The 15,979-nt window shown below is 44.4% G+C and overlaps 1 protein-coding gene across 1 annotated transcript in view; it reads left to right on the forward strand.

Annotated features, from left to right (window-relative positions):
• Positions 1–1,007: 1,007 nt before the first annotated feature.
• Positions 1,008–15,979, forward strand: part of CLCN1 (chloride voltage-gated channel 1) — a gene marked incomplete at its 3' end in the record, with an annotated part of 52,252 nt that continues 37,280 nt past the window's right edge. The window contains exons 1-6 of the mRNA XM_082014291.1: positions 1,008–1,310; positions 7,935–8,088; positions 8,600–8,731; positions 10,379–10,507; positions 10,608–10,741; positions 11,093–11,170. Coding sequence (XP_081870417.1) covers positions 1,122–1,310; positions 7,935–8,088; positions 8,600–8,731; positions 10,379–10,507; positions 10,608–10,741; positions 11,093–11,170 — 816 coding nt within the window. The 5' untranslated portion in view covers positions 1,008–1,121. The remainder of the gene's footprint in view (positions 1,311–7,934; positions 8,089–8,599; positions 8,732–10,378; positions 10,508–10,607; positions 10,742–11,092; positions 11,171–15,979) is intronic.

Here is a 15,979-nt window from a genome sequence, read left to right on the forward strand (position 1 = left end):
ACAATTTCTAGGATCTTGAACTCACTGCTTTTCATTGATTAATAGCTGTCAAAAGACATATGTTTACAGGCAGCATACTGACAGCACTGGGAGATGTCTCTTAGGCCACGTTGCTGGAACATCCTTCTCATTCCTGTCATTGGCTGGTAGCTCACTGGTGTTGTCTGAGCTCATTGGTTTTTTGCCTGGCTGAGAAACAAGTTGTAGAGTGGAGAGAAGAAGCTGTTGAATGTGCTAGCCTGTGGAAAAGTGAGCATTAGGAAGAATAAATTTCTGCATATACCCATAATTGAATACCCTCAGAGAAGTTTGGTGACATTCTTCAAATGTGTAGTGTTCCCCAATATGGGCACAGGGAAAAGCTAAGATTAAGCTGTAATGCTCAGCAGTTTACAGGGATGCCTGACTTCATTACAGCTTGCTGCTTTTCTTGTATACCACCGAAAAAATTGTCTTGGGACACTGAGTGTGCACCCAACTTGTTCTATCTCACCAGAGTTGCTGGTATCTTTATGATTGTCACTCAGTCTTTTGGATACCTGGTGTCTGGTGAGATTAGGAGGAAGCCCACTGAATTTTGTTCTCATTGCAAATATAGTTTGGCTCAGGATGGGGAGGTGTGAAAGAAGAGATCTCCTGGATAATAATTTCTGCTTCCTTCTGTCTGCTTTCTGTCTCTGGACTTCTAGCTCAGTCTGTCTTATCACCTCCTTTCCTTCTTCCCACCCTCCCCCTTCCCTCTCTCCTTCAGGAGGTCTCCTCTTGCCCACACCTGATATTCAATCCCAACTGAGTTAGTGCCTTTTGCTGAGATCAGACACGGCACTGGGGAATCATGTGGCAGAGGAATGTTGCTATAAATATAGTTAAACCCTGCAATCCTTGCCTTTGCACAGGAAGAGGAGAAAGTGAGAGAAGCACAAGGAGGAGGAGGAGGAGGAGGGGCAGAGAGAAAGTGAGTGCAGGAACAGGACAAGTCAGAGTGGTCTGAGGAGAGAGAGAAAAGAAGGAGAGAGCAGAAAAAGTGTGGAAGCCATGCTCTCAGACAGAACATGAGGTGGTTCTAGGTAAGGCCCAGAGCAGCAATTCCATTACAACTGAGCGTGAGGAAGAGTAGACCCATGGAGAGCTCAGAGGCCATGACGCAGGAACCCAGATCGAAGTCAGCTTTGTGGGCGGGCACACCGCAATACGACTATGTCTGCTTTGAGAAAAGCACCCGTTACGGGATACCTTTGGAGGCAGGACGCGAGGCCGGGGGGACAGGGGACGACCTGCGCTACCTGAAGAACTCCCTCAGCTACCCACAGGTAGGGCTGGATAACTGGGACGTTTGTGGTCTCACAGGTCTCCCTGGGATCACATAGGCTCTTGGGGCTCCCCGAACGGTGCTGTAGAGCACACATCCCCCTCCATTCCCAATCCTATCAACTCTCCCCTTTTCTTGTTGACTCCCAGGTCAGGTATTGACTTTCGCGGTTGTACTTTTATCCAGGCTTGCTATCAGCATTTTGAGTCAGGGGGCATTTTGTCCTGCCATGGACACAAACAGGGTTAGAATGGGTAAGTTGGGATGGGGAAAATCAACCAGACCATTAAATGTATGTGTGACAGCAAAGAGAAACTGCAGCTGCCTTCAGCTGCATAGTGATAATAAGTAAGCAGAGCAGAAGAGTGAATAAAAACAAAGAGAACACTGATGTATATAGATGGGTATCTATCTGTCTACACAGCTGTATACATGAAGTCATGCAGAGCTCTGTTCTGACTTTTCTCTGACCAAAAAGCGATTCATGGTCATAGACTCATACATGTATATTGGTAGTTTTAGTAGCTCTTACCTGAGGGATTTTCTAACCCTGAAACTTCACCTGACTCTTGCTGTGGTTCATACAAGCAGTGGTTCAGAAAGGTATCTGGGACATAGATGTACTCTGGTTATGGCTTCTTACCATTACCCTCTGTATCTCCTCTACCTCTCCTTTTGGGACAGCCTCCTGCAAAGGGGAGGTATAACAGCAGAGTCCTGGTGTCTTATTTCCTAGCACTCTGCTCAGACTAAGCTGATGTAAAAGGGCATTAGAGAATTGAAGGATCCAGTCAAATGATGAGGGAGAGAGGGTGTGAATGTAAAATTCATATAGGGTGGATGTTTCTCCTTACATGAATACAAATCCCCTTACATGAATACTTAGGTGAATGATCAGAGGATGAGGGAGGGGATGCATTCATCATCTCCTGAAGTCTTTTGTGATATACTGATAGGGAAAAAGCCACATTTGCCACTAATAAAATCTCTTCCAGTAGATAAGCATCCCAGTGAGGATTATATGCATCGCATTGGAAAAGATTGAACAATCAGTTTCATGGCCATGTTCAGGAATTTCTCTTCTGAAACTGTCTAAAACATATGAGAGTTTGCAACTGTCTGCTACACTAAAGTCTTCCAAAACCACTCCCTGGATGATTTGGAAGCAGCAGCCCAAACGGAAAGATGTCTGGACAGAGGTCTGAGTGGAGCAGTTTATGCTTTATTTACGCCTGTTACGTTTGGCTGCGGCAGCCATGCTAACAGGCTGAGCACCGGCTGGGATGGGATGGAGAGGTGCATGCGCCCAGCTGGAGCCGGCTCTGCCAAGATTCAGCCTTTGAATCCCACCAGCTGCCGAGAGCCAACCCGGCAGCCCAGCAACCCAGCAGCCCGGCCCGGGGCAGGCAGGGCCCGAGGGGGAAGGAGGTGTCCCACTGCCATCAGCCGTGCCCAGGTCCCCGGCTGTCCCTGGGTGAATGTCACATCTTCTCTGGAAGGATGGCACACACCGGCCCCGTGGGGTGTGAGTGGAGCAACGCCTAGGGCTGGAGAGATGAAGTGGGCTAAGGAAATGCAGCTTGTGCTACATGAACCACTAGTGAGCTGGGAGTGGGGAGTGCTGTGGGATGCAAATTGTTTCTCCAGTAAAGCACATCCATGCACAAAAACATCCCAGTTCACATGTATCCACCTAATATGCTGTTCCCACACATCTAAAACCACACTCACAAGCAGGCCCAGATGCCACAGTGAGGCAATACAACCTACCTTTGTGGTCTTGCTACCTGGCACTGGAGTGTCTTTGTTCTCAGCTGGAGAGGCATGCTGGTCAGTGCATGTAGATAGACAACCTCATGCACAAACAAGCAGGCCATCAAATGCATTCCCATGCATATCTTCAGGCAGTAATGTCCCCAGGCAAGCATGCATTTGTGAGAATATTGAACACAATTTGCAGTCTTAAAAACAGACAGCCATATTTATAGATTTACTGAAAAATATGCCCTAGAAATACTTTTACACAAACAATCACACACACATGTATGCATGTACATTTATGTATGAAACTTTGTATGCAGATGTATTCTGGGAAAAACAGGCTTGCTCTGCATATTGTAATATTTTGCTACCCATTCTCGCATATGCAGCTAAAGTATAAATACGCATGCTAATGTACACATCTTGTACAGACATGCACACTTAGGTTGTCAGCATGCAAACCAACCTGCTGCACATGTTTTCATCCATTTCCATGCAGATTTCTTTAAGATTTCTATCCCATTAAGATTTCTTTCCCCACTGTCATGTGAAAAAACAGTTGGCAGAGAGAGATTTTGATTCTGATGTGCCCTTTTCTTTTGCTGGCTGTTGCCTTCTTGTTTTATCTGTAGTTTGGAAGCCATTTCAGACTGGCTCTGTGATTTGATTGAGTTTACACAGGCCCCAGAACAGTGGAATCTTGGTCTTTGGCTTGGGACCTTCAGATAGTTGATAGTTAAAAAACATATAGTGGTTATTAGATAATAATAGTAATATATACATAATTTTGGACAATTAAGATAACAGTAGATACATGACAGATGATGTAATATACATTGATAAATATATATATTCGCATACATTGTAGGATTTTGTATTGTTTTCTTTCTGCATGAAAAAGCAGCTCCAGCTGGTAAGGTATTTACAAGCTGTGTTTTTGTGACTATAGAAAGGGTGTCCATGGCAGAGAGCTCCCTCAGCAATACACAGATGGGTGTAGTGGGAGGGATGTGCAATGAGTAATTAGCAATGCAGTAATATAGAATAACAGACTCACAGGAAGGTGTAGGTGGAACAGGACCTCTGGATGTCTCTTGCCCAAGCCTCTGCTTACAGCAGGGCTCACTCCAAAGCTAGGTCAAGTTGTCCAGGGCCCTGTCCAGGCAAGTTCTGAACATCTCCAAGACTGAAGATTCCCCAGGCTCTCTGGGCACCTGTTCCTGTACTGAACCACCCTCAAGAGGGCTTGGATGGGGGACATGTTTTCCTTTTGCACAGACTTTCCTTTCACGCAAGTTACGCCTTTTCCTTTCATCCTTCACTGTGTTGCTCCAAGAAGTCTCCCTCTGATGTTTCTTTCCAACCCGCCTCTCCCTTCAGATGGTGGGACTGCTGTTGGATCTCCCCTTTGTCCTCTGTTCTTCAGGAAGAACTATTATTTTATTGCTGCCCCCTGCCCCTTATATGTGCCTCATTGGCTCTATGTCTAAGCAGTTGAGCCTAGACTTTTTACTGGCATTTAAATGTACTTATGAGGTGAGTTATGGGAGGTTTCACCTTTCAGACCAAAAATGGCTATTCTTTTGTGATCCATCCGGAAAAAAAAACCTAAGGAAAATAATTTCTGGAATAGCAGGTTGGCTACAAGGTGGAAGTGAGAGGGATGAGCAGTAGAGACCAAGGCTGCCTCAATGGCCAGGGGCAGCAGAATAAAAACAGTGTGCACTAGCAGTGCTGAGGAAGGGATTGCAGGACTGGAATATGCTGTGGAGAACATATTGTTCAGTCTGAATGGCATGGGAAATAGCTTAGGCTTTGGACTGTGAGAGGAGGACAGTTTCATGGCAGTGCTGAGCTCTCAGAAAATAGCTCCCAGAAAAGTCTTGAGATTGTGGTGCTGTACATATATTTCCCCTGAGATTCTGTGCAGCTTTTCCTCCATTACTCAAACAATTAATCTTTTCTGGAAGATTTCTTTACATCTTTTCTGGAAAGACAAACCCTGCTGGTTTACAGTTAAACATTAATAAATGCTTCCTTCCTAAAAATGAAATTTACCCTGGTTGTGCTTTCTCCCTGGATGTTTTTTTAGGTTTTTTGAGGTTTTTTCCCTTCAGCAGTATTTATACCTTCAGTTATTTTTGCACCATTATCATGTCCTCACTCAGCATTTAGCCATGTTAGGCATGATAGTACCTTTTCCAGCTCAACGCTTTAGGTGGCAATTGATACCTTACAAAATTCTCTCCAGTTTTTCTAGTGCTCTGAAACACTGTGTTCCTTGTGTTAGAGAGAGAGCCCTTCAGAAGAAGGAACAATCTAACTCCTATTGTGTAATATTTTTAGTTTTATGTGTCTTCTAATGGAGTGGATATTTCTTGCCTAACCTAATTTTGCTTTAAGGTCATTCTCTGATTTCCAGATGCTTTCTCTGTCCCAGAGTCTCCTACCATTTTAAATAGTGCCAGAGTCCTGGAGAAGCAAAGCACATATTTGAAGCATTCTTTAAGTGAGTTGAGACTAACTGGTTTTTTTCCAGGACAGAACATTCATTTTTGTGTCCAGAGACTAACCCCTTTTTCCCCACATCCTGAGTGCCCCATTTTCCAGCCAGATGGACGCAGTGAACTAGGATACCCTATGAGGACTTTTTCCATTCATACTATTATACTGTCATACTATTCCATCTGGGCAGATGGAAGACTCTAATTTGAACATCATACTTGGCATGGGTTTGAGTTCATGTTTTGGATTAAGCCGTATTTGATAAAAACCCATCCCTCAAGACCATGTAAGGGCAATGAAACATTAGCTGGGGTGATGTGAAGATGCATTTGCCTAAAATCTGCTATACTTGGCATTTCTGGATGAAATAGACACAGAGAAAAAAGGAGTAGTCTGCTATTTAGGACTGGATTCTCTATGTGACAGCTTACCTTGTATATGCAGTCTGGCAAATCCTTCTGCCTGATGTTTCACTCTCCTGTCTGTATTATGGGGATCAGAGCATGGCCATGCCAAGAGTCTGCATTGCTTAATTTGCCTAGAACATGTTGATAATCATTGAGTTAATAATTACATTTGTCAGCTTCCAATACAGTGATGAATGGAAGAATAGTTTCAGATGTTCAGATAGGATCCATTTGTTTAAGAGACAGCAGGTAAGCCACCGTAAGAACAGAATGATTTTTAAAAGCCTAGATGTGTGTTCTGTGAAAAAAAACACTAGGGATTTCAAAGGGAGCTATTGCACATGGTTCAGGTGTCTCTTGAGGAATATATGCAAGTAAAAAAAAACTACTTAGGACCTTTAGCCGTATTTGTTATGTGGAAATATTAATTGGTAGAGCACCAAAACAGGTGCTCAGAGAAGCTGGGGAATTTCTACCCTTGGAGATGTTTAGGAGTTGCCTGGACAAAGTCTTAAGCAGCCTGATCTGGCTTTGGAGTTTGTGTGCTGTTAGCAGAGGCTTGGACTAGAAACCTTCAGAGGTGCCTTCCAGTGTAAATCTTTCTGTGAGTCTCTGATCTGTTTGATCTCAAATTCTCTTACAAGTAGGTCAGCTGCAGTATCTCCATTGTACAGATGATGTTTCAGTTCATGGAGATCCCCAGGGAACAGGAGCAATATCTCCTGTGTCCCTTCAGAAGGAGCATACGCAAAGCTGTCAAATACAAGTGTCTCCTAAGCGCGTGGTAGTGCTTTATATCTTCCTCATGTCTTGTCATTCTCTGCTGAAGTGTCTCATTTTGTTGATCGAAGCATTGCTCACTCTTCTCCTGCCACTCAGAAAATCTTAGAGAAGCAGATGTTGGGCTGGGGAAGAAGCAAACGGTCACGTTCTCGCAGGTGGGAAGTGCTAAGATCACAGGCCATGCGTCAGGTGGTAACTTGACCTCAAGTAAAGTCAAAGCTGGTTCACTGAAGGGCAGGTGATGAGAAGCTTATTCTCTACTTCTCAAATGCACACCTTCTCCACCTATACTCTGAAAGAGTGAGGTAGGATAGCTGCTCTTGAGGGAATGTGATAAACAAACAAGGGGACACAGTCAGGATTTTTCAAGCTCCCTTGAGATCTTGTTTTTGACAAGATGGCACAACTGCCAAGTTTACTACAGATCTATGTGTGAAATGTCATTGGTAAGCACATGTAGCTATTTGTGAATTGCATATAACTAAATGCATTTCAAGGTTAGTATCTGAAGACAAAGACTAGATTAGGTAGTTAGGAAATTCAGAGCAGTTGGAGATGTGTGAGTACTGAGCATGTTGATTTGGGTAAATAAGGGGAGGAGGCGTGCAGTACCTTGTGATATTTCTGAGCTGATGCTGCTTCTTTTCCTCCACAGGCACCATTAGTGGCTGTGTGCCCTGTTAAGCATTCCTTGGCAGCAGGAGGAACAGATGCAGGACATTCCTGCAGCCTGTTTGATAGTGTAATACCTTTCAAAACCTTCAGAGAAGTTTCACAGTGCTGCTGAAGTCTATTGGACAGCCCTGAGGGTGGCAGCCTCCTTTGACCTTCTTTCGTACCTCAAGAAAGCCTTCTCAATCTCTTCAGACCAGAACCGGCTCCTTCTCAGGATACTAGAAAGCAATTAATGTTCTGTGATCATATCCAGTACCCCCAACAAGGACATGAAAAGTTTTTTGACAGATTGGAAAGAGGGAACCAGAAAGGGAAAAAAAAAAAAAAAAAAAGATCCACATCTGTCTGAGCTTTTGTGTCTCTGTCTCCCTGCTTGGGTACATTTGGGTCTGCACTTCTGACTGTTAGATCTGCCTTTTCATCTTTAATACTATTGGTGAAGGAGCATTTACCTTACCCTTTCCTTTTGATCTCTCTTGCTTTCTGTCCTGTAGCTTTATGGCCAATACACAGACCAGATAACCAACTTTGCAGGGAAGGAAGCAGTAAAACTACTGAATAAGAAGCAGGCCCAAAAGAACAATGAAGGACCCCTGAAACGTGAGAGTCAAGTAGAGATCAAAGAAGAGCACTATTCCAAATGTCAAGGTAGGGACAATTCATCTTTCATTACTCTATGATGAGATATTGGGTAGGCCAGTCAGAGAGACAGGATTTAAGCAAAGCAAAAAGACAAGAAAATTGTGACTGGGAAGAAGCAAAGAAGGAAAGAAAAGGAATCACAGTGGATCCAAAAGACTTTATAATGCCAGCTTTCATCCTAGGAAGAGCCAATATCTGTTTGGAAAAAAAGACCAGTCCAAGTTAATAATTTTTTCCACAACAGATCTCTATAACAGGAAGAGAAGAACTTTCTTGTGTCACAGTTTTGCTGCTAGTGCACAAGATGTTAAATTCCCCTCTCCCCCTGCTTTTTTTGAAACTGCATCAGATTTTGCAGGGCTGTGTAGGAGAAGGGTGGGTACCAGTCCTTCAACACAAAGATCATGATGCTTCCAAATATCCTTATTGGAGTTAGTTCTCAGCATAGGAGAGGAGAGTCAGACACAGGTTTCATCTGAGTTCCCTCAGTTTTTCTGGTTCACTCTTCCCTCCACAGACTGTGCTAGACGCATCCGGAAATATGTTACCAAGAAGCTTGGAGAGGACTGGATTTTCTTGGTTCTGTTGGGTCTGGTCATGGCGTTGGTGAGCTGGGGAATGGATTATGCCAGTGCGAAGAGCCTACAGGGTGGGTCATATTCAGGTGTTGCAAAAGCACACTGTAAATTACATGAATGTTTTAAAAAGCCCAGTGACCAATGTTCCTCCTCCTTTAATATCAGTGTTCCATCCTCACCCCTCCCTGCCTGAGAAGTTTGAAGTACTTGCAATGTAGTAAAGAAAAGATTAACTAGGGAGAGGTTCTTTAAAGGCATGGAAGGGAAAAATGAGCAGGCAGAAACAAAGGATATGTGTATGAGTCAAAGATAAATCATTTTGACTCCCTTTCCCTCCTGTTCCCTTGAATATGTAGGGGCACAGGGAAGTGGTACTGTGGTCCTCGCTATTATACAGGTTCCTATCCCCCCAGGTCTGTTGAGTACATGGAGGGGGAGAGGGGAGGGGCTCTCAGATGCCCTCCTGACACTGTTTCTGCTTTTTATCTCATTATTGTTCTTTCAAATTTTTTTATACAGTGCCCTGCAGTTTCCTGCCACCTGGCCATATCGTGCTCTCTCCTTTGGCTCTTTTCACAAAGATCTCCTAATCAGTCCTATATCATAGACTCATAGACTCATAGAAACATAGAATCATGGAATAGTTTGGGTTGGAAGAGACCTTTAAAAGTCATCTAGTCCAACCCCCCTGCAATGAGCAGGGACATCTTCCCTGCATTTTTCCAATGGTTCCTCTCCCCTTTGCCAGCTGTAACAATTACAAGACCTTTCAGTCCCCCTGCCCCCCCATCTCGGTGTACACACACACAACATTGCCCACATCCTGTTAATTGCACTGTTCCGTTGTCCTTATCCTCAGCATCCCACTCCTGACCTGCACACACACACCAGTACATTCCTCTCAGTGCTTGCCTGCTGATGTCCACCAGGCACTGCAGTTCCTTAAAGCTCCCAATATTGCCTCAGCCCAGTGTTCCTCCCTCTAGAGCTTTCCCAACTACCAGGCATCTGGCTTACCCTACCTGTCTCAGAGGGCCCCTGTCCTTCATACTCCCTGCAACTGAGTTCTTTGTTGGTTTTTTTTCTTTCCCTCCACCAAGTCTCAGCCTCCTGCTGTGTGGGGAGCCACCTCAGGCAAAGAAGATGAACTGCACAGGAGCTGCAGTTCAGTTTGGATTCTCAGGAGCTCATGCTGTTGTACGTGGCTGAGCAATGGTACCACTGCTGTTTTAACAAGTTGGCACAGCTCCCTTCATGCTGCTGGTCTAAAAGGCAAATCATAAGCAGAGCTTTTAAGCTAGTTTTTAAGAAGGAACGATTTTTCATGTGATTGAGATGGAAACAGTAGCTGTTGGGGAACAACTTTATTTTCCTTCAGAACTCACGTAAGGCCCCTAGGCTGTCAAATGAAAATACCCTGTACAGTAATTCATCCTCACAACTGCATGTAACACACCTCTTCTTACACCACATTTGGGCATGGGTATTAATAATATCTAAGAACAGAGAGCCACTTCCATCCGTTCCTGCAGAATGCCTACTGGGGACTCATACTCAAAAGGTAACAAGGCTTCTCTTAGAAAATGAGGACTTTAGGACAGCATGTCTCAGTGAGATTTAGTATGGGGAGGTTTAGCAAGTATGTGATTCTTTGATGTCTACCAACCAGTTTGGAGCAGTTGTGGTTACTGACAACTTCTTTCTTTGTCTGTCTACAGCCTACAAGTGGATGTACAGAGAGCTGCACCCGAATGTTCCTATGCAGTATCTGGCATGGGTCACATACCCACTTGTTCTTACTCTCTTTGCGGCCATTTTCTGCCACCTCGTCTCTCCACAGGCTGTTGGTGAGGGCAGAAGGCATGGCAAGATCTGTTTCAGTCTGTCTCTTTTTCTTAATTCCATTTGCCTGCAGGTTTTGTTCATCCCCTGCTCTGCTGTTTTCAGGGTCTGGAATCCCAGAGCTCAAGACCATTATGAGGGGAGTGGTCCTCAAAGAATATCTCACTCTCAAAGCTTTTGTGGCCAAAGTTGTTGGCCTCACAGCTGGGCTTGGAAGTGGCATGCCTGTAGGGAAAGAGGTAAATATTGCTGTTTTCATGTGCAGTAGTGGCCAGGTACTGAGAGGTGAGAGGGATTGTCTCTGGAAGAAGAAATGTTTTCTTTTACCACCATCCCTATTCTCAAAGCTCTGCTCTTTTCAGCAACACTTATCTTCCATTGGCCATTTTCCTTCTACTTTGAAAGGCTTGAGATAGAACACATCAAAGAACTGAACTCAGGTAGTATTTAAGAGGAAAAAAAAAAACCAAAAAGGAGATTGGACGACTGTCTGGGACGTCCAAAGAGAAATTATGAGATCTGCAATGACTAAATGGCTGTTAATACCAGAGGGTAACCCTCTCTGATTTTCTCCTTCTCTTCTCTTGCAGGGTCCTTTTGTGCATATTGCCAGTATCTGTGCTGCAGTACTCAGCAAGTTCATGTCAATCTTCTGTGGTGTGTATGAGGTAAGGCACATGTCTCTGCATACAGCCCTTCCACAGGCTAAACTCCTAAGACACATAGGATAGTACTGGTAAGCCACAAAACACAGAGGAAACATGGAATCAAATTCACCATACTGCTATGGAGCAGTAAAACACAAGCCAAAGAAAATGGTAGTGGGAGACCAGATATACAGTCAAATAACTGTGCAGGACCACCGATGTTACCTACCAATTACACAGAGACTGGTTAGGAATATGCATTTGACAAGTTTTCAGTCTCGTTATGCTGATACCTTTGCACTATGAATATTGTCTGTGTAAAAAAGTAGCTGCAGACAAAACTCAATTTGTCTTTAAGCCAAATTTATACAGCATTGCTAATTACAGACACTGACTTTAGGCTTTTGCTGTCACAGAACAGCCTTTGCAGGCTGATGACTGTATTGACTAGTTGTATAAAAAAAACCCTTTAACTGCATATATAGCTAAATGTAGGAACTGCTTTTCATATAGGCTCCTAGCAGAAACTGGCTGTGTAATACAACAATGGGAGGTGCTGTTCTACTTGAGTAGATCCTGTCTGTGCATAAGGACAAAATGTCACTGCTGAAGACCACCTGACAGTACTAAAGATTGCACTAAAGTGTGTAGAGCCTGCTATTTGTAATAGCAATGGCTGAATCTGCTTCTGGCTGTTGCTTTGTTTCATTGTTCTGGATCCTAATCCCTTGGCTTTGCTCCCTCTAACCCCAGCATGCCCTTCTCTGGCTGCACTCTCTGTTCCAGAATGTGCATAAGCAGTTCGACCTCCTGGTGGCGGCTTGCACAGTTGGAGTTGGATGTTGCTTCAGGGCTCTTCTTGGAGGCAAGTGTCTTCCTGTATGTGATATTGAATATACAACTCATTTAGCCTCTTGCTGTGAGATCACCTGCTCTCAGGCAAGTTCTCCACAGATACCTCTCCACTCTAGCAACATGAGTTCTTTCTTTTCTCATGTAACTGGTGCCAGTGAAAGAAAGGGAAGGTCATAGGAAAAGTAACACTTATTAATGTGCTGATTTCTAATGATGCAGCTTGTTCAGTTGTCTGCTGGCCATGGACATTGTTCAACCTGGAGAGCACCACAGTCTGTCCAGAAAATCAAGAACAACTGAGTAGAGAACAGAAGCTAAAAAAAAACTTCATGTAAGGGGTAGCAACATCTAAGGGCAGGAGGTGATGGCAAGTATGACAGGAAGTGATAATGTCAACAGAAAACTACTATATGAATACTTCATCAGCGTGTAAAGTTTTGGCCTCCCCACATAAGAGACATGCGAAGGGCCTGTAAGGTGGTTGGGAGGTTGAAGTAATGATATATGAGGAGAGGCTGGGATTGCTCAGCCTAAGGGAAGAAAGACTAAAGGGAGAAGGTCTAACTGATGTCATCAACCATCTAAAGGAGGATTTTAGCAAAGATTGATCCAGGCTTTTTTCAGAGGGGCACAGTGCAAGAGGCAAAGGGCACAACTTGCAACAAGGGAAATTCTGACTCTGTATATATATATTTTCATATGTTCCCCTCCCCCAAGGGTGGTTCAGCACTGGCACAGATGTCCAGAGGATCCAGGGAATCTCCACCCTTGGAAATGTTCAGGACTCACCTGGACAAGAACCTAATCTAGCCTTGGAATTAGCACAAGTCTGAGTAGGGAGTTAGAGGAGACATATCCAGTGGTCCCTTCCCACTTGTCTATGATCCTGCTGTGAGAAATGTAGAAATCTGTCTCTAGCCCCTTGAATTTGTACTAGTCTTATACACAGAATTTCCTTATACAGCACATGTGCCAGAAGCACATGGTAACTTCTGAAACAGTGGAAAGGTGTTCATAAATCATTTGTCTTAAAATGTTCTCCATTCTTTGTTATGCCTTCATTTCACTTTACCCCCATGTGCTGCCCAAAACCTGTCTCCATAGTTATCATGCTCAGAAGTTTAAGGAGTTTTTGAAATGTGATCTTTTTTCTAAATTGGCTTTATTTCTTCCATGCACTACTTTTCTGGTAGTCTTCAAATGCATGAGTTAGCTGACAAATACAGCATGGTCTTGCATCAACAATAATAATGACCTTTACTCTGGTTTGCTATTAAAAAAAAGGAAGGAATACAGTTTGTCAGCTACAAATTAGAGGTTATTTAGTTGATAACCTGAGAAAAGATGTGCCAGGAAGAAAATCAGGTTCAGCAAGAGAGAGACTGAGAGCTGTGTATATGTGGGAAATATGGCAAGTTGGAGAAAGCCTGAACTGAAGTCAGAGGCTTCAAGGAAAAACTTGTAAGTCTGCCAAAAACCTTGATAGAAAGCAGGTTCAGAATCAAGGATCAGATCATAGTCAGGTGGAACCATCGGTAGTATACAGGAGAACAGGGTATCTCTCTTAGTGCTAAAAAAAAAGAAAAAAACAAAACCAAAAAAAGTCCATAACACAGTCTACAGTTCTTGTTTCTTTCTCTGTACCTGGAATTAATATAGTCTCAGAGACTGCAGGACACATTATACGTAGTTCACTAAGAGAGACTAGAGAAGAAAAGAAAAAGCTAAAAGGGGGAGTGGTCTCATTTCTGTCTTCTGTAGCTAAAGAACATGTTAGGGAGACAAAATAGCCAAACTCTTCTCACAGAACAGTAAAAGGACAAGAGACAACAGGCACAACTTGCAACAAGGGAAATTCTATGTATGCATTAAAAAAAAATTCTCCCCTTGCCCCAAAGGTCGTTCAGGGTGGCACAGGTGTCAAGAGAGGCTGGGGAATCTCCACCCTTGGAGGTGCTTAGAACTCACCTGGACAAGATCCTGAGCACCCTGATCTAGCCTTGGAGTTAGCCCAGGTCTGAGCAGAGAGTTGGAGAAGAAGCTTCCAGAGGTACCTTCCAGACTAAAACTCACTATGAGTCTGTGATAACATTGTGGTATGGGAACGAACTGAAAGTTGTCATAGCTTTTGTAGCCCTAGTTTGGTTCCTTTTACGCATTCACACCAAATTGCTGAATGTGATTTCCATTACCCGGGGGTCATGTAATCTTTAGCTGACCTTAGTTCAAGATAGATACAGTTTGCAACTTCAGATCATATTGCCCATGCTGTATAACTTCTTGGTGTTGTTGCTGGTGAACACCACCCTATGTATTAATGAGGAGCCCTCAAAACGGATTTCAAAAGCCAATTTAGTCCTTGACAAGAAAAAGGTGCCCAGTCTACTTTTTCTGAGTGCACTCTGGTACTCTTTCTTTGTCTATTTATTTTGGTTTATCTGGCTACTCCTGTGCTGCTACAACAGCACCAGCACTCTGACACAGTGCTGGGTCCTGGGAATTGCCATATGCCACAAGCTGTTCCCAGCCCCCTGAGGTGGAAGACAGGACAGGGAGCAGAATGAAGACCCCATAATCCAAGGGGAAGAGATTAGCAACCTGCTACACCACTTAGACACACACAAGTCTATGGGACCAGATGGAATCCACCCAAGAGTAGTAAGGGAGCTGGCAGAAGTGCTCACCAAGCCACTTTCCATCATTTATCAGCAGTCCTGGCTAACCAGGGAGGTCCCAGTTGACTGGAGGTTGGCAAATGTGATGCCCATCTACAAGAAGGGCCAGAAGGAGGATCAGGGGAACTACAGGCCTGTCAGCCTGACCTCAGTGTCAGGGAAGGTTATGGAGCAGATCACCTTGAGTGCCATCATGCAGCACGTACAGGACAACCAAGTGATCAGGACCAATCAGCATGGGTTTATGAAAGGCAGATCCTGCTCGACTAACCTGATCTTCTATGACAAGGTGACCCACTTAGTGGATGAGGGAAAGGCTGTGGATGTTGTCTAACTAGACTTTAGTAAAGCCTTTGACACCATCTCCCACAGCATTCTACTGGAGAAACTGGCTGCTCATGGGGGCTGCTTGGATGGGTGTACTCTTCACTGGGTAAAAAACTGGCTGGATGGCCTGGCCCAAAGAGTTGTGGTGAATGGAGTTATATCCAGTTGGCAACTGATCACAAGTGGTGTTCCCCAGGCCTCAGTTTTGGGGCCAATTCTGTTTAGTATCTTTATCAATGATTTGGATGAGAGGCTTGAGTGCACCCTCCGTAAGTTTTCAGACATCACCAAGCTGGCCAGGAGTATTGATCTGCTTGAGGGTAGGAAGGCTTTGCAGAGGGATCTGGACAGGCTGGATTGATGTGCTGAGGCCAACTGTATGAGATTCAACAAGGCTAAGTGCTGGGTCCTGCACTTCGGTCACAACAACCCCATGCAATGCTACAGGCTGGAGGAGTGGCTGGAAAGCTGCCTGGCAGAAAAGGACTTGGGGTGTTGGTCAACAGTCGGCTGAATATGAGCTGGCAGTGTGCCCAGGTGGCCAAGAAGGCCAACAGCATCCTCGCCTGTATCAGAAATAGTGTGGCCAGCAGGAGTAGGGAAGTGATTGTACCCCTGTACTCGGCACTCATGAGGCCACACCTCGAACTGTGTTGAGTTTTGGGCCCCTTACTACAAGAAGGACGTTTAGTTGCTGGAGCATGTCCAGAGAAGGTCAGTGAACCTGGTGAGGGGTCTGGAGCACATCTTACGAGGAGCAGCTCAGGGAACTGGGGTTGTTTAGCCTGGCGAAAAGGAGGCTCAGAGGAGACCTTATGGCTCTCTACAACTACCTGAAAGGGGGTTGTGGCGAGGTGGGTGTCAGTCTCTTTTCCCAAGTAACAAGAGATAGGACAAGAGGAAATGGCCTCAAGTTGCGCCACAGGAGGTTTACATTGGGTATTAGGAAAAATTTCTTCACCAAAAGGGCTGT

The sequence above is a fragment of the Phaethon aethereus genome (genome assembly GCF_964289735.1).
Source record: "Phaethon aethereus genome assembly, chromosome: 1".
NCBI classification, from domain to species: domain Eukaryota; kingdom Metazoa; phylum Chordata; class Aves; order Phaethontiformes; family Phaethontidae; genus Phaethon; species Phaethon aethereus.